General features: G+C 49.2%; 2 protein-coding genes and 1 non-coding gene across 3 annotated transcripts in view; 1 reads left to right on the forward strand and 2 right to left on the reverse strand.

Moving 5' to 3' along the window:
- LOC138798957 (anthrax toxin receptor 1-like) overlaps positions 1-5,905 on the forward strand; it is a 78,324-nt gene extending 72,419 nt beyond the window's left edge. The window contains exon 18 of the mRNA XM_069979597.1: positions 2,075-5,905. Within this exon, the coding sequence (XP_069835698.1) occupies positions 2,075-2,293 (219 nt within the window). The 3' untranslated portion in view covers positions 2,294-5,905. The remainder of the gene's footprint in view (positions 1-2,074) is intronic.
- ZNF488 (zinc finger protein 488) overlaps positions 1-22,854 on the reverse strand; it is a 163,233-nt gene extending 140,379 nt beyond the window's left edge. The window contains exon 1 of the mRNA XM_069979598.1: positions 22,700-22,854. Coding sequence (XP_069835699.1) covers positions 22,700-22,761 — 62 coding nt within the window. The 5' untranslated portion in view covers positions 22,762-22,854. The remainder of the gene's footprint in view (positions 1-22,699) is intronic.
- LOC138800235 (U2 spliceosomal RNA) lies at positions 14,597-14,783 on the reverse strand. Its single transcript, XR_011364430.1, has one exon. It is a non-coding gene; the product is annotated as a U2 spliceosomal RNA (small nuclear RNA).
- Positions 22,855-23,299: the final 445 nt, after the last annotated feature.

Below are 23,299 nucleotides of genomic sequence, written 5' to 3' on the forward strand. Positions count from 1 at the left end.
AACTAATGGAGCACAAGGGATAGCACTGTGATAGGGGTACTGCTATATCACTGTTATGGGGCACAAGGGATAGCACTGTGATAGGGGTACTGCTATATCACTGTTATGGGACACTAGGGCTAGTACTGTGATAGAGGTGCTGCTATATCACTGCTATGGGGACACTAAGGCTAGCACTGTGTTAGGGGTACTGCTGTATCACTTTTATGGGGCACAAGGGCTAGCACTGTGATAGGGGTACTGCTATATCACTGTTATGGGGCACAAGGGATAGCACTGTGATAGGGGTGCTGCTATATCACTGTTATGGGACACTAAGGCTAGCACTGTGTTAGGGGTACTGCTATATCACTGTTATGGGGAAACTAAGGCTAGCACTGTGTTAGGGGTACTGCTATATCACTGTTATGGGGAAACTAAGGCTAGCACTGTGTTAGGGGTACTGCTGTATCACTTTTATGGGGCACAAGGGCTAGCACTGTGATAGGGGTACTGCTGTATCACTTTTATGGGGCACAAGGGCTAGCACTGTGATAGGGGTACTGCTATATCACTGTTATGGGGCACAAGGGATAGCACTGTGATAGGGGTACTGCTGTGACACTGTTATGGGGGCACAAGGGCTAGCACTGTGATAGGGGTACTGCTATATCACTGTTATGGGGACACTAGGGCTAGTGCTGTGATAGGGGTACTGCTGTATATCTGTAATGGGGCACAAGGGCTAGCACAGTGATAGGGGTACTGCTGTATCACTGTTGTGGGGCACAAGGGCTAGCACTGTGATAGGGGTACTACTATATAACTAATGGGGCACCTGTGATAGGGGTAATGCTGTATAACTGTAATGGGGCTCAAGGGCTAGCACTGTGATAGGGGTACTGCTGTATAACTAATGGGGCACAAGGGATAGCACTGTGATAGGGGTACTGCTGTATCACAGTTATGGGGCACAAGGGCTAGCACTGTGATAGGGGTACTGCTGTATAACTAATGGGGCACAAGGGCTAGCACTGTTATAGGGGTACTGCTGTATAACTGTTATGGGGCACAAGGGCTAGCACTGTGATAGGGGTACTGCTGTATAACTGTAATGTGGCACAAGGGATAGCACTGTGATAGGGGTACTGCTGTATCACTGTTATGGGGAACAAGGGCTAGCACTGTGATAGGGGTACTGCTGTATAACTGTTATGGGGCACAAGGGCTAGCACTGTGATAGGGGTACTGCTGTATAACTGTAATGGGGCACAAGGGATAGCACTGTGATAGGGGTACTGCTGTATCACTGTTATGGGGCACAAGGGCTAGCACTGTTATAGGGGTACTGCTGTATAACTGTAATGGGGCACAAGGGCTAGCACTGTGATAGGGGTGCTGCTATATAACTGTAATGGGGCACAAGGGATAGCACTGTGATAGGGGTACTGCTGTATCACTGTTATGGGGAACAAGGGCTAGCACTGTGATAGGGGTACTGCTGTATAACTGTTATGGGGCACAAAGGCTAGCACTGTGATAGGGGTACTGCTGTATAACTGTAATGGGGCACAAGGGATAGCACTGTGATAGGGGTACTGCTGTATAACTAATGGAGCACAAGGGCTAGCACTGTGATAGGGGTACTGCTGTATAACTGTAATGGGGCACAAGGGATAGCACTGTGATAGGGGTACTACTATATAACTAATGGGGCACAAGGGCTAGCACTGTGATAGGGGTACTGCTGTATAACTGTAATGGGGCACAAGGGCTAGCACTGTGATAGGGGTACTGCTGTATAACTAATGGAGCACAAGGGCTAGCACTGTGATAGGGGTACTGCTGTATAACTAATGGAGCACAAGGGCTAGCACTGTGATAGGGGTACTGCTGTACCACTGTTATGGGGCACAAGGGCTAGCACTGTGATAGGGGTACTGCTATGTCACTGTTATGGAGGTAATGTTATATCATTGTTATGGGGTACTGCTGTATCAGTGTTATGGGGCTGTGTGGTAGACTGGGAGACCTGCGGTTTGTTGGCTGCCCCCCACAGTCACGTTTACCCTTTGAAATTTTTTTTCTCTTTCAGGGACGCTGTATTAATTTCACCAGAGTTAAAGCTGATGGATCCCAGACCATCTATAAGCCCCCCACCAGAAGTGCTCCGCCAAGCCCTCCACCACCAATGCAGCCTCCAAAACCACCTCCAAATCAGCCCCCACAGCGGCAACCTCCACCTGGTCCTCCACCTTCCCGAATGCCCCCTGTGCCCCCCCCTTCTCGCCCTCCTCCGCAGCCTATGCATTGAGCCTGTGCCATTGGCTTTTGTATGCTGGACTGGATTTCACTTTGTTAGAGCGGCTGCACGACTGCAGTAAAGAACAGTTCTGGCCCTTAGTAGACCGTGAAATGCTGCGTGTAATACGACCGGCGTATTCAGGATGCATCACGCATAACAGCCCCCCTTATAGAAATGCATCATATTGGTAAATTTATATGGCCACCACAATGGTCCCATTCGGTCCTCATTGTAACCCAGAGCTGCTTCTGTCTCGGGCCGTGCAGCTGCTTCACACTCTTTCGCTGTCCCGATGTTCGTCCGGCAGCCTAAGGGTTACATGTACTCGGTCTATTTATTCTGTCTGTTGTTATTATATGTTAGAAATGACAAATGGAGTTTGTTGCTGGCCAGCAAAGTGCGCCCCATTTGTGCTCAGGTGACAGCCTGACCTCACTACATTCTTCCGTCATCTCGTATCATGTAGACTCTGTTCACACCAGGCTTCAATGTTCTGCTTTACTTTCTTATACTAAATTCCATTAAGGAATAGCACTGGATACCAGCTTGTACCATCACCCAGCAACTATCCTTCCCATGATCCCTCAGCCCGTTCTTTCACCTACTGGCTAAAAAGCGTCTTCTGCGCAGAAATATGGAGACAGAGCTTGTATCAGGTTAGGGTAGATGTCCGAGAAAAGGCCAAGGTGGAGACCATCCCCCTGGTCTGGAGCCATCCCCTTCGTCTTCATGTCGTGTAGAGACGTCAGCATCTGACACTGCTGGGCAGTTAATTTATAGGAAGTGCTGACAATCCTCATAACCTCAGTCCCCGGAGGTCACAACTGCTTGAGGGCGACTCATCTGTAATCTTCTGTACCAAGGAATGTAATTTATTATTGTAGAAGTTAGACCCCAGGACTGGACTTCCATCGTTTTAGGCCTTCTCAGTCCGTAACCTCATTGCTTCATCTTCAGGACAACGAGTCTCTGAAACTCAACAAGAAGTTTGTTTGAGAGTAACGTCTCTGTTTTAAGTTTGACTTTCCCTCTGCGAAACTTCGCTGCTGTAATAATCCGATTCACAATCTTTGAGGTTATTGAATAGGAAATCTGCAAGTTCTAAGTACAAGATGGTGGAAGGAACAGAAGTGTAAAAGAGGAAGTGATGGGTGAAGGTGATTCCAGATCAGATGGCTTGGTACATTGTTGGTATTTTCTAGAAGGAAAGAAACTAAGAAGAAAAATACCACCCCCCCCCCCCCCAACCTTACATTGTTCTATTATATGATGCCACAGTAACAGTGACCTGGTTGACCCATCCTGTTACACTGGTGCAGTACATAGGGGGCTCACTTTTAAGGTTCTCGGGGGAATAAATGGAAGAGAAGGGACCCCATAGCAATACTGGTGCCTACTGATGTATCTCTGCATGGGGCCTCACCAAGCTCTTCCTCTCCAAGGCCACGTAGCAGGTGTCCTCCTATCCATGCAGCCTGTTCTGGATCACATTGTGCTACTGCATAATACTGGTCCATGTGTAATGTCAGATGGACGTTTGGGATTGTAATATGGAGTAGCCTCCTTTTAAGGTGATTATTTTTCCGTATAAGGGTGATGACCCCACCAATGAGGGTACTTAGATCTTACACAAGGAGACATGAACGTTCATGGGAAGTGATTAGGTAGAGAAGGTATATGGAATCACATTACACAACTGGAACCTTTAGTTAACTGGAACAGTTAAATAAAGAAATAAAGAAATCACAAAACGTCTTCACTCTGGTTTTACAAGGTAGGCGAGAAATTTGTCTTGTCTAGTGACGTCTATCAACATTAGAGGCTTATATACACGGTATATACACCATACTGTAACGTAAATATTTTACGTTCATTTATTTCTGATATTTAGAAACAAAGCCATTTGTTTTCTACTAAGCCTTATATTTCTGTATCAAAATTTTTGTCTAAAGTTCTTGGTTATGTTGTTTATGGAATAGTTGACCCGTTGCCTGGAGACCCTACGTTATATCTCATGATGGAGAAGGTTTCAGAACAATAGCTACCTTCTTTAGATATCCTGACGACAGCGGTACACATAAAGAGGGCGATTCATAGCAAACAGTAAAATGGCCTCCAATCATGCCGCCAGATTTCTCCGCCAGGGAAAGGACTGAGTTAGTTCTCTTCCATATGATTTCATGATCCAACCCTTGTTTGCCAGAAAAGTATTTATACTTGAGGAAAAAGTCCAATACAAATTCTCTCCACCAAAAGGAATGGGACCATCCATGGCTGGGTCCCTCTCTCCTAGGCCCCCCAGCAGCCACATGACCTGCCCCTGTGTTCTGTATGCTCTTGGTCAATGTACCACAGCGGGAAGGAAGGTTCACGTTAGATGTAGGTAGACGGTAAGTAGGGTGATGGGATCTATAAGGCAATGGTTTGAGTCGTGATGGTCCATACACATTTATTACAAAAATCCATTCCTACAAAACATTCCCCCCCCCTCAAGTGATAATGGATCACTCCAATGACAGCTTAAAGAACTGCTCTTCTTAGGTCTATATCATTGTCATTTAGCGCCTCTCTTTATATACAATTCTTATATTAACAAACATTAAGGACTTTCTGCCATGTTCCTATGTCTTATTGGCTTTCAGGATGTGTTGTATGATGTATGACTGCTATATGGGGGAGGGGAAACCGAAAGGAAAATATTCTTTTGCTCATGACTTTTTAATGCTCGAGATACGTCTGGGAGGCTCAGAACTGTTGGTGATCCAGGGCACCAGTGCAACGTCTTTCCTATAACCTCATATTATGAATATAATTCTGGAGTCTACCTATTTGACAGGAGTCATTGGGCTCCCTTGGGTTACAATATCCTCTGCGTCCTGAATGTTTACATCCTGCTTCTTACCTATCCCTCATATTAACGTTGATCTATTTGAGCCCTACCAGCCTCATGCAGAGCACATAGATGTTTCATAGTCTTTTGTAATTGCAGTATCATTTTTATGGGGAACAGTCTGCACAATGGGTCCCAAAGGCTGGATCCAATAAACCAACTCTTGATCTTCTTTAAGGTGCTAAAATCAAGACTGGTCTGTAGAGAAAGTTACTTTGTATTCGCTGTGTATAAGTCTAGAGAATATAGAGAACAAGGTTTCCCAAGCATTGATAAAAATGATGGAGCATTCAGAAGCTGCTTGACACCACCAGACTCGTAACCACCTACAACAGAAGATCTGGCATCTCATCCCATTGTCGTGAGAACAATCTCTAGTCCCTGTGCACGTTCTCAGACCCTATTAGATACAAGACCATTTTGAATGATCCCCTCTATTTCTAGGGGCCCCATAGCAGCCATATGAGCTTGCCTATGGTATGTCCACTATTGTCGAAAAGTATCAATAAGGAAGGAAGCGTCATTACGGAGTGTTCTAGTCTCAGTATGTTGATGTTTATATCATATGCTATGACACAGATCCAGGCACATGTGTATTCAAGCTTTATAAAGTCATGTTGTAATCCTTTCCTATCTCACAGTAAATAAAAGGTGTCAATAAGAAATGGCTTCTGTGTAGAATTGTTATGTTTGTATATGACGGTGTGAGCGATATTTCCTGTAGTCTTTACCAAGTGGCTGTGACGCATTCATGGTATTAAAGTACAATTCCTGCTGAAGTCGCATTACTCACTGTAAGAATACATATATAGGTCAATCTTAAATCATATATGTGCTTCCATACTGTGCTCCCACCATGTGGGCAATGCTCTGGCGGTCGTAGCCGGATGTTCTATTGGTGGAGTTATCACAGAGGCTGCACTGGGTCCCCAATAAGATATTATAGGGGGATTGCCTTGCTCTCTTCTCCTTCACGTTCCCACAGTCACAGCAATCTGCATAAGGCCCCTTCAGATACAAATAAACATGGAGCCTTAAGGCCCTATTCCACGGAACGATTATCGGCCGATAATCGTCCCGTGGAGTTGACAGCAACAATCAGCCGACATCGTTCATTTCGGCTGATCATTGCAGTCGTTTGTTTTTCAACATGTTGAAAAACAAATGACTGATACAGCAACGATCTGCAGCCGTTGCTCTGTGGAATAGGAGCGTCGGAAGCAGACGCTGCTGTATCCTATGGGCTGCCCGGACGATCAGTGATCGCCCGGGCAGCCCCCCCGCTCCACCCCCCCGCAGACTCACCCGCTCACTGCAGCAGCGAGCAGGGAACGAGGAGCAAACGAGCGCTAATAGTGCTCAATTGCTCCTGTCAGTCGGCCTGTGGAATAGAGCCTTTACCGCTGGTCCCCGGGACCTCCTGCAGCCCCCAACCTCAGCTCACACCAGTGCATTGTAAAATTGTCACGCAATTCATTACAGAAATTGTGTGGGGCATCTGGGCAGGTACTCTGGGGGCATCTGGGCAGGTACTCGGGGTATTTGTGGCTCGTACACTTGAAGGCCTCCATGCCAGGTATTTGTGGAGTTCACTAGAGGGGGGGTTATGGCTGACCCTCAAGGGCACGGTGTTCAGACATCTCAGCTATTAGAAGCCATCTGCAGCTGGCAAACCACTAAGAGAACATATAAAACTTAAGCAAAGATATGAAATATATTAAAGAGTTTTAAAAAGCTGAGACAGAAGGCCACATGAAGGAGAAGGGGGAGATGAGAATGAATAAAACTTAGATTGTTCCTCTGACCGCCAATATTCTTTTATACGGCCTCTGACTGGGGTAAGAATAAAAAAAAATTACCTTTAACACAAGAAATCGCTGGCAAAACATGAAGGATCGGGCACCATTGGCACAGCAGCATTGAGGATCAGGCAAGTAACTTTTTAACGTTCAGATTTTTTACTTTTTATGCCTGCCACTTTTTACCATGACCCAAGCAGTGTTCCTACTGAAGGAAGTACAGGAACCTGAAGAAGGAAGACAGGCCATGTGACCTGAATGGTGTCCTTACTGAGGAAGATACAGGGAAGTAAAGAAGGAAGACAGGCCATGTGACCTGAATGGTGTCCTTACTGAGGAAGATACAGGAACATGAAGAAGGAAGACAGGCCATGTGACCTGAATGGTGTCCTTACTGAGGAAGATACAGGGAAGTAAAGAAGAAAGACATGCCATGTGACCTGAATGGTGTCCTTACTGAGGAAGATACAGGGAAGTAAAGAAGGAAGACAGGCCATGTGACCTGAATGGTGTCCTTACTGAGGAAGATACAGGGAAGTAAAGAAGGAAGACAGGCCACGTGACCTGAATGGTGTCCTTACTGAGGAAGATACAGGGAAGTAAAGAAGGAAGACAGGCCATGTGACCTGAATGGTGTCCTTACTGAGGAAGATACAGGGAAGTAAAGAAGGAAGACAGGCCACGTGACCTGAATGGTGTCCTTACTGAGGAAGATACAGGGAAGTAAAGAAGGAAGACAGGCCATGTGACCTGAATGGTGTCCTTACTGAGGAAGATACAGGGAAGTAAAGAAGGAAGACAGGCCATGTGACCTGAATGGTGTCCTTACTGAGGAAGATACAGGGAAGTAAAGAAGGAAGACAGGCCATGATCTGAATGGTGTCCTTACTGAGGAAGATACAGGAACATGAAGAAGGAAGACAGGCCATGTGACCTGAATGGTGTCCTTACTGAGGAAGATACAGGAACGTAAAGAAGGAAGACAGGCCATAATTCAAGCGGTGTTCTTAATAAGGAAAATACAGAAACCTGAAGGTAGAAGACAGGCCATGACCCAAGCAGTGTTCTTACTGAGGGAAGTACAGGAACCTGAAGAAGGAAGACAGGCCATGGCCTGAATGGTGTCCTAACTGATGAAGTTACAGGAACCTAAAGAAGGAAGAAGACAGGCCATGGCCTGAATGGTGTCCTTACTGAGGAAAGTACAGAAGCCTGAAAAAGGAAGTAGACAGGCCATGATACAAGCTGTGTTCAGACTGAGGAAGATACAGAAACCTGAAGAACGAAGACAGACCATGATACAAGCTGTGTTCAGACTGAGGAAGATACAGAAACCTGAAGAACGAGGACAGACCATGATACAAGCTGTGTTCAGACTGAGGAAGATACAGAAACCTGAAGAAGGAAGACAGGCCATGATACGAGCGGTTTTCTTACTGACTAAAGACAAACTTTTGACAATGCAGAAGCCAAACCACCTCTACCTATTGTAAAAATATCTTCTCCTGGTTCTGCGAATCCCTCGATCAATGGTGTTTGATCCGGTATAATCACCAGATCTGAGGCAGTCTGGCCATGTGAGCTTACACTCTATAGCATACAATGCAGGGACGCACTCATCCATACCCTCAGCTGCTGTTACTCTATGGGGGGGTTACTCTGTAGGGGGTTCTGTCACTTTCTTCTCGCCCTAATGAAGGAGATGAAGGAGGATCAGCTAAGAAATGGCCATCGCTCCTGTGACATCTTATCGGAAGCGTCATGTGAGGAGGGAGACGCGGCCGCTCTGCTGTCACTGCTGAATAACACAAACGCTGCCTGACTGTTTACCAACCCTCATAACCGCGGGCCACCCGCCTGCCACGAAGGATCAGTCAGAAGAGGCCGCACTGCTGTCCGTGTCATGGTGAAGGCTTCATACGCCTCACAGAACAAATCTCACAGATGACTCGCAGCCACACTGCATAAGCAGGAGACGGGGTGACGATGCAGAGCGCCCCCTTATGGGCTGCACTGGAGTTATAGAAAGTGGGGTCCATGGCAGCAACCTAGGAACCCCGTCTGCTGGGAATAGATAGGCAGCTGTTCTCCCAGTTTTAGAAATGTATATAACAATACTCTGCAAGATCTGCAGTTTTTACCCAAATACCACTGTGCAATACCCCAATGAAGGGCCATGTCCAAATAACACCTCAGTACTGTATCCAAATAATGCAGTCATATAGTGCTCACATAATATCGCTGTCTCCTCCACTACAGTGCCCAAGTATTACCAACACATTAAGCTAAATAATGTCTCAATACAGTATCCATATACTACTGCTATATAGTGCTCACACCGTCATATGTCTCCCATAAAATAATACCACCGTACAACATCTTTGTCTACTATAGCATCTCAATATGGTAGGTAACTAATACGGCTATATAGACACACATTACACTAAATAATAGTGCTATTCAGTGCCCAAATACTTCCAACACATTACACCTAAATAATACAGTATCCACATAATACTGCTATATAGTGCTCAGTCATATGTCTCCCATATAATAATACCACCGTACAACATCTTAGTCTAGTATAGCATCTCAATATGGTATGTAACTAATACGGCTATATGCACAGGTTACACCGCCATATGTCTCCCCAAGTAATAGTGTTATTCAGTGCCCAAATAATATCACCTAATATAACATCCTTATTTGTCAATAATGCCTCCAAACTATGTCCATATAATACTGCTATGTGGTGCCCTAAATATTAATACATTCAGTGCTCAGACATTAATGCCTTACAATGCTATATAGTGCCGTATTACATTGTCATGTGTCTGTAAATAATTCTGCCATTAGCGTCCAAATCAGCCGCTTCCAATCCCTAAACAAGATCTCAATATGTTCTCTGTATAATACTGCTATATGGTGAACCTATTACCCTGCCTTTGTCTCCCCTATAACAGCGCCATTCTCTTTCTGGCTGCAGATGGTTGGGTGAAGTCCATGGACTCTCTGTGCCCCCCAGGGCTGTTCACACTGTGCAGGCGCTGCGGCTATCCCACCATTCTGCCTGCCACTCATTTCCTTCTCATGTCTCTATATTCCTTCTACCCCACCACCCTAGTCCCATCAGACATGGCCGCACCCCTGGGGTACAGGGAACCCCCATCCTAGTCCCATCAGTATTCTCACTGTATCCCTGGAGACATGGCCGCACCACTGGGGTACAGGGAACCCCCATCCTAGTCCCATCAGTATTCTCACTGTATATCCTGGAGACATGGCCGCACCCCTGGGGTACAGGGAACCCCCATCCTAGTCCCATCAGTATTCTCACTGTATCCCGGAGACATGGCCGCAGCCCTGGGGTACAGGGAACCCCCATCCTAGTCCCATCAGTATTCTCACTGTATCCCGGAGACATGGCCGCACCCCTGGGGTACAGGGAACCCCCCATCCTATTCCCATCAGTATTTTCACTGTATCCCGGAGACATGGCCGCAGCCCTGGGGTACAGGGAACCCCCATCCTAGTCCCATCAGTATTCTCACTGTATCCCGGAGACATGGCCGCACCCCTGGGGTACAGGGAACCCCCATCCTAGTCCCATCAGTATTTTCACTGTATCCCGGAGACATGGCCGCAGCCCTGGGGTACAGGGAACCCCCATCCTAGTCCCATCAGTATTCTCACTGTATCCCGGAGACATGGCCGCACCCCTGGGGTACAGGGAACCCCCATCCTAGTCCCATCAGTATTCTCACTGTATATCCTGGAGACATGGCCGAACCCCTGGGGTACAGGGAACCCCCATCCTAGTCCCATCAGTATTCTCACTGTATATCCAGAGACATGGCCGCACCCCTGGGGTACAGGGAACCCCCATCCTAGTCCCATCAGTATTCTCACTGTATATCCAGAGACATGGCCGCAGCCCTGGGGTACAGGGAACCCCCATCCTAGTCCCATCAGTATTCTCACTGTATCCCGGAGACATGGCCGCACCCCTGGGGTACAGGGAACCCCGATCCTAGTCCCATCAGTATTCTCACTGTATCCCTGGAGAGATGGCCGCACCCCTGGGGTACAGGGAACCCCCATCCTAGTCCCATCAGTATTCTCACTGTATCCCGGAGACATGGCCGCACCCCTGGGGTACAGGGAACCCCCATCCTAGTCCCATCAGTATTCTCACTGTATCCCGGAGACATGGCCGCACCCCTGGGGTACAGGGAACCCCCATCCTAGTCCCATCAGTATTCTCACTGTATCCCTGGAGACATGGCCGCACCCCTGGGGTACAGGGAACCCCCATCCTAGTCCCATCAGTATTCTCACTGTATCCCTGGAGACATGGCCGCACCCCTGGGGTACAGGGAACCCCCATCCTAGTCCCATCAGTATTCTCACTGTATATCCAGAGACATGGCCGCACCCCTGGGGTACAGGGAACCCCCATCCTAGTCCCATCAGTATTCTCACTGTATATCCTGGAGACATGGCCGAACCCCTGGGGTACAGGGAACCCCCATCCTAGTCCCATCAGTATTCTCACTGTATCCCGGAGACATGGCCAGTCCCATCAGTATTCTCACTGTATATCCTGGAGACATGGCCGCACCCCTGGGGTACAGGGAACCCCCATCCTAGTCCCATCAGTATTCTCACTGTATATCCTGGAGACATGGCCGAACCCCTGGGGTACAGGGAACCCCCATCCTAGTCCCATCAGTATTCTCACTGTATCCTGGAGACATGGCCGCACCCCTGGGGTACAGGGAACCCCCATCCTAGTCCCATCAGTATTCTCACTGTATCCCGGAGACATGGCCGCACCCCTGGGGTACAGGGAACCCCCATCCTAGTCCCATCAGTATTCTCACTGTATCCTGGAGACATGGCCGCACCCCTGGGGTACAGGGAACCCCCATCCTAGTCCCATCAGTATTCTCACTGTATCCCGGAGACATGGCCGCACCCCTGGGGTACAGTCAATGATCGAATCCTCCAAGTAATTGGCTCAAGTCCTGGGGGTTCAGGGCAGTGAAGGGGTTAATTGTTTAGCTCCTAGGGGTAAAGGGTCAGATCAGGGAGCACCGAGGAGCCTCAGGTCTTTATTCTACACATTTGCTGAACCTAAATGGTTAATGTGGAGATCAAAATACACGGCAAGCTGAGGAATATGCTGTATTACACTGCCATCTGCTGGTCATTGCAGGTAACTACTCACATGTGGCGCTGTCTGACTGTTATTAAGAATGTGTCTCTCATCAGGTAACCACTCTCGCGCGCGTCTCTCATCAGGTAACCACTCTCGCGCGCGTCTCTCATCAGGTAACCACTCTCGCGCGCGTCTCTCATCAGGTAACCACTCTCGCGCGCGTCTCTCATCAGGTAACCACTCTCGCGCGCGTCTCTCATCAGGTAACCACTCTCGCGCGCGTCTCTCATCAGGTAACCACTCTCGCGCGCGTCTCTCATCAGGTAACCACTCTCGCGCGCGTCTCTCATCAGGTAACAGCCTAGTAGTACCAGGGTGGGAAGGGACATTTATATTGGCGCTCCCCAGCGTAATACCAGCCTGCTACCACCCAGCCAAGGAGCACCATTTTTTCATGCTCCAGGACTGATAGTACCTGTCTCTTCCCAGTCCCCCTGTAGCGGGATGTACTGAGATAATAATGTGGGGGTTCGCATTAGTCATTTTATGGTCCTTTTACATTGGTCATTTTCTCAGCCACAGGCTGCTGCAAATGAGCGAGATCAGCGGTTTACATAGCAAACAAATCGAGCGGCCATGCTGCATGAACAATCCACGCAGCCCTGAAAACATAAACATATGTCCGTGCTGTCAGTTTCCAGATCATATAGCAGTGTATACTTACCTAGGGCACTGCTGCTGTAATCCGGCATCCTGTCTCTTAAGGCCCTGCCTCTTCCTGCTGTCAAACATCTTGGAGGCGGGTCCTGAAGACACAATAGCTGAACAGGAGAGACGGAAAACAAGAAGCTGAGGGCACAGAAGCAGCGCACTAGGTAGGTACTGCTATGTGATCTGGAAACGGATATATGTATGCCCTGTACGTACAGTATATCCGTGCTGTCAGTTTTTCTTTAATATCGCCCACATGTTTACACAGGAAAATGTGCGGCCAATGATGATACATTTGAAGCCCGCTCTATAGACCTGGTCAGTCGAGGATCAGGCATCTGATTATCAGCATGTTTCTAGGGACACACCCTGACGATTATCTCCCATGTAAGAGGTCCTAAAAGCGAATGTTCCATCAGGTACATCGCTTTGAGTTTTTTACCTTAATGGATCTGTGTCGTGTGGGGATGTCAGTGATGCAGTCCTTTTTTTGAATTGCCTCCCGATTCATGTACTCTCAGCCAATCTATTCCTGAGCACAGGGGGCAGGTCCATTTAATCTAATGGCCAATATATGGTCTGCAGGTGGTGGCTGCCACATGTGGTCATGGTGTACGGGTGAGTCCCGGTCCTGTCTGTTACGCTGGTGGCTGCCACATGTGGTCATGGTGTGCGGGTGAGTCCAGGTCTTGTCTGTTACGCTAGTGGCTGCCACATGTGGTCATGGTGTACAGGTGAGTCCAGGTCCCTTCTGTTACGCTGGTGGCTGCCACATGTGGTCATGGTGTACAGGTGAGTCCAGGTCCCTTCTGTTACGCTGGTGGCTGCCATATGTGGTCATAGTGTACGGGTGAGTCCAGGTCCCGTCTGTTACGCTGGTGGCTGCCATATGTGGTCATGGTGTACGGGTGAGTCCAGGTCCCTTCTGTTACGCTGGTGGCTGCCACATGTGGTCATGGTGTACGGGTGAGTCCCGGTCCCTTCTGTTACGCTGGTGGCTGCCATATGTGGTCATAGTGTACGGGTGAGTCCAGGTCCCGTCTGTTACGCTGGTGGCTGCCATATGTGGTCATGGTGTACGGGTGAGTCCAGGTCCCTTCTGTTACGCTGGTGGCTGCCACATGTGGTCATGGTGTACAGGTGAGTCCAGGTCCCTTCTGTTACGCTGGTGGCTGCCATATGTGGTCATAGTGTACGGGTGAGTCCAGGTCCCTTCTGTTACGCTGGTGGCTGACATATGTGGTCATGGTGTACGGGTGAGTCCAGGTCCCTTCTGTTACGCTGGTGGCTGCCACATGTGGTCATGGTGTGCGGGTGAGTCCCGGTCCCTTCTGTTACGCTGGTGGCTGCCACATGTGGTCATGGTGTGCGGGTGAGTCCAGGTCCCTCCTGTTACGCTGGTGGCTGCCACATGTGGTCATGGTGTACGGGTGAGTCCAGGTCCTGTCTGTTACGCTGGTGGCTGCCACATGTGGTCATGGTGTACGGGTGAGTCCAGGTCCTGTCTGTTACGCTGGTGGCTGCCACATGTGGTCATGGTGTACGGGTGAGTCCAGGTCCTGTCTGCAGTTTGCAGGTTGCCCGGGCAGGGAGGAGTGCCCTACAGCGCTGAAAGACTGCGTTACCACAGCCCATCACTTACCCCTCCCGCTCCTGGGGATGTCTGTTTGCGGTGTTGTCTAGGGCAGCATGAACCACACATACAGTCCTAGATGGGGATCTCTATCCCCTCCTCTCTCGGAGACTTTATATTTTTGTGCACTGAACCTGGAAGCACTGTAATACCAGGTCAATGCCTGGAGAGGACACAGCAAGCTCCTCCTCCATCTCCCTGTTCTAAAAGCCCATGTAATATATGGTCCCAGATCGGCGATGAATCAGATATATAACTGGTAAGAACAGATACTACACTTGATCCGAGAAGTGAGAGACAGATGTTCTGTATCTGCAGTAGTCACTCCATACCAGCAGCTCCTACATGAAGCCTCCCAGCAGCCCTGGTGTATTCAGAAAAGGCCTGTAGATGGCGCTAAAGTCGTTTTGCATCCAAAAAAGTATATGTGATGCTTCACAAAGTATGGCCATCAGGGGGCACCACAGACTCCCGCCATACTGTAATGACCTGAACAGCTGTTATGTCCTGAATGCCCCCGACACATGACTGACAGCTGCAATGTCCTGACTGCCCCCCCCCCCCCGAAACGACTGACAGCTGCAATGTCCTGACTGCCCCCCCGACACATGACTGACAACTGCAATGTCCTAACTGCCCCCCCCCCCGACACGACTGACAGCTGCAATGTCCTGACTGCCCCCCCCCCAACACATGACGGACAGCTGCAATGTCCTAACTGCCCCTCCGACACATGACTGACAGCTGCAATATCCTGACTTCCCCCCCGACACATGACTGACAGCTGCAATATCCTGACTGCCCCCCCGACACATGACTGACAGCTGCAATGTCCTGACTGCCCCCCCGACACATGACTGACAGCTGCAATTTCCTGACTGCCCCCCCCCCCTACACATGACGGACAACTGCAATGTCCTGACTGCCCCCCCCCCCCCCCCCCCGACACATGACGGACAGCTGCAATGTCCTGACTGCCCCCCCCCCCCCCCCCCCGACACATGACTGACAGCTGCAATGAGCAGTCAGGAGGGTGGGGGCTCCGCATCACTGACTTTACAAGTAATAGAAACCAGAAGAGAAGACGTCACAAGGAGCCGCTTGTTTGACATTCCACATTCTGTGTTCTCTCTAGAACTACCGCCATCTCTCTCCATAGGCTGTGAGAGGAAGTTTATATCTGATCATTGCCATACAGAGCTAAGTATTGCTGACATACCGTGTTCACACTACACAGACATTTAAGAGCCAAAATAATACCTCATAGTGTGTAAGGAATAACAACATACAAAAACCTAAGAAACACCGCCATACAGTGTATAAATAACTAACAATGCCTAAATAATACCGCCATACAGTATATAAACACCACCAGTGTATAAATAATACCGCCATACAATATATATATAATACTGCCATACAATATATAAATATCGCCATACACTATATAAATAACACCAGTGTATAAATAATACCGCCATACAATATATAAATATCGCCATACAATATATAAACACCAGTGTATAAATAATACCACCATACAGAAAATAAATAACACCGCTATGTAGTATATAAACACAGCCAGTGTATAAATAATACCGCCATACAGTATATTAACACCACCAGTGTATAAATAACACTGCCATACACAGTATAAATAATAACTAATAATGCCTAATACCGCCATATAGTATATAAATAATACCAGTGTATAAATAATACCGCCATACAGTAAATAAATAACACCGCTATAAAATATATAAATAACACCGTCATACACTGTTTAAATAACACCGCCATACACTGTATAAATGACACCGCCATACACTGTATAAATGACACCGCCATACACTGTATAAATATTAACAACCTACAATGGCTAAATAGTGTATAAATAATAACATATATTGCCAAACAGTGTAAAAATATTAATAACTGCAGTGATGGTGCTCCCTGGAGGAGGAGGCTATAGTGAATGTATTGGCTATATATAGGAAGTATATGGCAGGAGGGGATACTGTATATCCATAATACAGATGTGTTACCATTAGGCAGGAGTATGGGAGTGCCCCCCCATCTTCCTGTATATTGGTGTCATCAATCATGGTGGACGCAAGTAACTGTATCCGGTGACTGTGCTGCTCCTGGGGTCACTGCTCTATATGAGCACAGAAGAGTTAATAGTGCCGCCGCCTCCTCCCACTCAATGTCTCTTAATTTGTTGAAAATAGTTTCCATAATTGAGATTTAAATCCAGTAATGAGAAGGAATGAGGCGGAGGGGAGCGGGGGGATAGCGGGGGGAGCGGGGGCTCTGCACCATCATTATTGCCTTGTTAGCCAATGATAATCAGATTGGGGAGACAGATCATTCATCCTCCTTATCATCTGCAGGTGGTCCGGCCACAGCCTAATAAGATACCGCCATACGTGTCTGTATACCGCAATACCAACATCAGTATATAGTGCTATGTGTCTGTATACCACCATACCAACAGCAGTATATAGTGCTATGTGTCTGTATACCACCATACCGACAGCAGCATATAGTGCTATGTGTCTGTATACCGACAGCAGTATATGATGCTATGTGTCTGTATACCGACAGCAGTATATAGTGCTATGTGTCTGTATAACGATAGCAGTATATAGTGCTATGTGTCTGTATACCACCATACCGACAGCAGTATATAGTGCTATGTGTCTGTATACCAACATACCAACAGCAGTATATAGTGCTATGTGTCTGTATACCGACAGCAGTATATAGTGCTATGTGTCTGTATACCACCATACCGACAGCAGTACATAGTGCTATGTGTCTGTATACCGACAGCAGTACATAGTGCTATGTGTCTGTATACCGACAGCAGTATATAGTGCTATGTGTCTGTATACCAACAGCAGTATATAGTGCTATCTTTCTGTATACCACCATACCTACAGTAGTGCTATATGTCTGTATACTAGTGATGTCACAATACCAGAATTTTGAGTTCGATACCAATACCAACTTTTTTTTTCAATGCTCGATACCAATTCGATACTTAATAAATTATATTTAAGAAACAAAAAAAACAAAAAAAAAACACAAGAATAGAAATGACACCCCACCCCCCACACACCCCTGGGTTCAGGTCAGTACAAACCAATTTATGTTCCCCTAATTTTATTACTTTAAAACAAAGTCCCCATTATTTAAAATAAATAAAAACTTGTCCAACTCTGACTCACTTTTTTTTATCTCTCCGCCTGTCTGGCTGGGGGGTGAGGGGCATTTTTTGCGCTGTGATCTGTAGTTTTATTTAGTACCATCTTTTTATGTGGTACTGAATTGGGTGGTTTCTGCGCTTGCTCTGTTTACCGTGCGTGATCAGGAAGGTGACAGGTAGTATGGACAATAACATTTCAGCTGTCAGGGATGGGAGTTGTAGTCATGTAACACACACTTCAGATATCAGGGGGGTGATGGGGGTTGTAGTCATGTAACACAAACCTGCTATCAGGGGGGTGATGGGGGTTGTAGTCATGTAACACACACCTGCTATCAGGGGGAGGATGGGGTTGTAGTCATGTAACACACACCTGCTATCAGGGGGAGGATGGGGGTTGTAGTCATGTAACACACAACTGCTATCAGGGAGAGGATGGGGGTTGTAGTCATGTAACACACAACTGCTATCAGGGGGAGGATGGGGATTGTAGTCATGTAACACACACCTGCTATCAGGGGGAGGATAAGGGTTGTAGTCATTTAACACACACCTGCTATCGGGGAGGATGGGGGTTTTAGTCATGTTACACTTTAACAATCAGAGGGTGATGAGGGCTGTAGCCATATAACACACACCAGCCAGCAGGGGGATGATGGGGGCTGTAGCCATATAACACACACCAGCCAGCAGGGGGATGATGGGGGCTGTAGCCATATAACACACACCAGCCAGCAGGGGGATGATGGGGGCTGTAGCCATATAACACACACCAGCCAGCAGGGGGATGATGGGGGCTGTAGCCATATAACACACACCAGCCAGCAGGGGGATGATGGGGGCTGTAGCCATATAACACACACCAGCCAGCAGGGGGGGATGATGGGGGCTGTAGCCATATAACAGACACCAGCCAGCAGGGGGGATGATGGGGGCTGTAGCCATATAACAGACACCAGCCAGCAGGGGGGATGATGGGGGCTGTAGCCATATAACACACACCAGCCAGCAGGGGGGATGATGGGGGCTGTAGCCATATAACAGACACCAGCCAGCAGGGGGGATGATGGGGGCTGTAGCCATATAACACACACCAGCCAGCAGGGGGGATGATGGGGGCTGTAGCCATATAACAGACACCAGCCAGCAGGGGGGATGATGGGGGCTGTAGCCATATAACAGACACCAGCCAGCAGGGGGGATGATGGGGGCTGTAGCCATACAACAGACACCAGCCAGAAGGGGGGATGATGGGGGCTGTAGCCATATAACACACACCAGCCAGCAGGGGGGATGATGGGGGCTGTAGCCATATAACACACACCAGCCAGCAGGGGGGATGATGGGGGCTGTAGCCATATAACAGACACCAGCCAGCAGGGGGGATGATGGGGGCTGTAGCCATATAACAGACACCAGCCAGCAGGGGGGATGATGGGGGCTGTAGCCATATAACACACACCAGCCAGCAGGGGGGATGATGGGGGCTGTAGCCATATAACAGACACCAGCCAGCAGGGGGGATGATGGGGGCTGTAGCCATATAACAGACACCAGCCAGCAGGGGGGATGATGGGGGCTGTAGCCATACAACAGACACCAGCCAGCAGGGGGGATGATGGGGGCTGTAGCCATATAACAGACACCAGCCAGCAGGGGGGATGATGGGGGCTGTAGCCATATAACAGACACCAGCCAGCAGGGGGGATGATGGGGGCTGTAGCCATATAACACACACCAGCCAGCAGGGGGGATGATGGGGGCTGTAGCCATATAACAGACACCAGCCAGCAGGGGGGATGATGGGGGCTGTAGCCATATAACAGACACCAGCCAGCAGGGGGGATGATGGGGGCTGTAGCCATATAACAGACACCAGCCAGCAGGGGGGATGATGGGGGCTGTAGCCATATAACAGACACCAGCCAGCAGGGGGGATGATGGGGGCTGTAGCCATATAACAGACACCAGCCAGCAGGGGGGATGATGGGGGCTGTAGCCATATAACAGACACCAGCCAGCAGGGGGGATGATGGGGGCTGTAGCCATATAACAGACACCAGCCAGCAGGGGGGATGATGGGGGCTGTAGCCATATAACAGACACCAGCCAGCAGGGGGGATGATGGGGGCTGTAGCCATATAACAGACACCAGCCAGCAGGTGGGATGATGGGGGCTGTAGCCATAAAACAGACACCAGCCAGCAGGGGGGATGATGGGGGCTGTAGCCATATAACACACACCAGCCAGCAGGGGGGATGATGGGGGCTGTAGCCATACAACAGACACCAGCCAGCAGGGGGGATGATGGGGGCTGTAGCCATATAACAGACACCAGCCAGCAGGGGGGATGATGGGGGCTGTAGCCATATAACACACACCAGCCAGCAGGGGGGATGATGGGGGCTGTAGCCATACAACAGACACCAGCCAGCAGGGGGGATGATGGGGGCTTCAGTTTTACTATTCCTGGTGTCAGGGCATGCTGACCACTGACCCAGCAGGGTGACCTAGATTTGTCTGTAATCTGCAGGTTACAGCCCCCCTCCCCCTCCCTAGTCAGAGTCAGGCTGACTGTAAACCCCCCACATTATGTCTGCTCTGGAGATCCCTGCCGGCCCGGCCTCCCGCCCCTCCTCACACTCCTGCCGCCCCCACCACCTCATAGTCCTGTGCAGATGTAGTGGCCGCATCTCCTCCTGCCGCCCCCTCCTCCAGCCTTCTCCTCTCCCGGACACCGCTCTCCCTCTGCAGCCGCGACCCTGCTCTGCCCGCAGTCATTAGCAGCGGGGGTCTGCTACACACAGTAGCCGACCCCCGCTGTATATGGAGCGGGCTCAGGAGGGGGGTAATGCTGCTGTCAGTGTGACAGCGGCATCTATATAGTTACATAGCCGACACAAGCAATAGCTATGTGCCGGCTATTTGAATTTGGCGCCGACGGGGGAAGAGGGTGCGTGCGCCGAGGAGATGACAGGTGGGAGCAGGGGGCGGCACACAGAGAACACGGCCGGCGCTCACATAGCCACCGGCCGTGTTCTCTGCGCTATACTTTATGTTAAAGTTTCGATACCAGGAAATAATGGTATCAAACTGTTTTTCGGCCTGGGATATTGATAGTAGTATCGATATTTCGATGCATCGTGCAACACTACTGTATACTGCCATACCGACAGCAGTATATAGTGCTATGTGTCTGTATACAGACAGCAGTATATAGTGCTATGTGTCTGTATACAGACAGCAGTATATAGTGCTATGTGTCTGTATACAGACAGCAGTATATAGTGCTATGTGTCTGTATACAGACAGCAGTATATAGTGCTATGTGTCTGTATACAGACAGCAGTATATAGTGCTATGTGTCTGTATACAGACAGCAGTATATAGTGCTATGTGTCTGTATACAGACAGCAGTATATAGTGCTATGTGTCTGTATACAGACAGCAGTATATAGTGCTATGTGTCTGTATACAGACAGCAGTATATAGTGCTATGTGTCTGTATACAGACAGCAGTATATAGTGCTATGTGTCTGTATACAGACAGCAGTATATAGTGCTATGTGTCTGTATACAGACAGCAGTATATAGTGCTATGTGTCTGTATACAGACAGCAGTATATAGTGCTATGTGTCTGTATACAGACAGCAGTATATAGTGCTATGTGTCTGTATACAGACAGCAGTATATAGTGCTATGTGTCTGTATACAGACAGCAGTATATAGTGCTATGTGTCTGTATACAGACAGCAGTATATAGTGCTATGTGTCTGTATACAGACAGCAGTATATAGTGCTATGTGTCTGTATACAGACAGCAGTATATAGTGCTATGTGTCTGTATACAGACAGCAGTATATAGTGCTATGTGTCTGTATACAGACAGCAGTATATAGTGCTGTGTGTCTGTATACAGACAGCAGTATATGATGCTATGTGTCTGTATACCGACAGCAGTATATAGTGCTGTGTCTGTATATCACCATACCTACAGTATATAGTGCTGTGTCTGTATATCACCATACCTACAGTATATAGTGCTGTGTCTGTATATCACCATACCTACAGTATATAGTGCTCTGTGTCTGTATACTGCCATACCTACAGTATATAGTGCTCTGTGTCTGTATACTGCCATACCTACAGTATATAGTGCTGTGTCTGTATATCACCACACCTACAGTATATAGTGCTATGTGTCTGTATACAGCAGTCTAATGGTTACTGGGGGTCCTGTGGTGTCAGGTGGTCCTCGTCTCTCATGGTTACCGGGGTCCTGTGGTGTCAGGTGGTCCTCGTCTCTCATGGTTACTGGGGTCCTGTGGTGTCAGGTGGTCCTCGTCTCTCATGGTTACTGGGGGGTCCTGTGGTGTCAGGTGGTCCTCGTCTCTCATGGTTACTGGGGGGTCCTGTGGTGTCAGGTGGTCCTCGTCCCTCATGGTTACTGGGGGTCCTGTGGTGTCTGGTGGTCCTCGTCTCTCATGGTTACTGGGGGTCCTGTGGTGTCAGGTGGTCCTCGTCCCTCATGGTTACTGGGGTCCTGTGGTGTCAGGTGGTCCTCGTCTCTCATGGTTACTGGGGTCTTGTGGTGTCAGGTGGTCCTCGTCTCTCATGGTTAGTGGGGGGTCTTGTGGTGTCAGGTGGTCCCCGTCTCTCATGGTTACTGGGGTCCTGTGGTGTCAGGTGGTCCTCGTCTCTCATGGTTACTAGGGGTCCTGTGGTGTCAGGTGGTCCTCGTCTCTCATGGTTACTGGGGGGGTCTTGTGGTGTCAGGTGGTCCTCGTCTCTCATGGTTACTGGGGGGTCCTGTGGTGTCAGGTGGTCCTCGTCTCTCATGGTTACTGGGGTCCTGTGTTGTCAGGTGGTCCTCGTCTCTCATGGTTACTGGAGGTGTTGAGGAGTCCTGTGGGAGGAGCGTGTCTGGTGGGAGGGGCTAAGTAACTGCCTCTGCACAGCTTCCCGCCATTTGTTCTCCCCTGTGAGGCGCTGCGGTTGTTTCCCTTACCTGCTCTGTCGCTGCTGCTGTGGTCTCCGGGGCCTCAGAGCCTCCCCCTCCGCGGCGGCCATGCAGCTCCTCCAGGGACCCTCCCGGTCTTGTCGCGGTCTGGGAGGAGAGTGCGGGGTGAGCGGCCTCCCCTGTCCTCCGCCTCAGCCTGTGGTGCGCCCTTAGGATGCGCGCTACCAGCAGAGCGCATGCGCGGCTCTGTCAGACGGCAGGTCATGGCCCGGTCTGAGGAGGCTGTCGCGCGCAGATCGGGGGCGGAGCGTCTGCTGATCAGGGGGCGGAGCGTCTGCTGATCAGGGGGCGGGGTTTCCCTTCCTGCTGTTGTGGACATCTGGAGGAGGATGATAGAGAGGAGCTGCTGATGACCGCGCTGACCTTCCCCAAGGGGTTCTGGAGCCACAGCACCTGCAGTCTGGTGAGTGTGTCCCTGTCTGTTTTGTCTGGCATTATGGGGTCCCTGGTACTTGGCCTTGCAGTCCTATGTTATTTTGGTGGTCCTGCATTGGTGTAGTACTGTGTTGTTGTGGTAGGCCTGCGTTGGCGTGGCCGTCCTGCGTTGCTAGGGCTTTCCAGGTAAGAGATGGTGGTCCTGCATTGTCG

This window comes from Dendropsophus ebraccatus, chromosome 8 (assembly GCF_027789765.1).
Source record: "Dendropsophus ebraccatus isolate aDenEbr1 chromosome 8, aDenEbr1.pat, whole genome shotgun sequence".
Taxonomy (NCBI): Eukaryota; Metazoa; Chordata; class Amphibia; order Anura; family Hylidae; genus Dendropsophus; species Dendropsophus ebraccatus.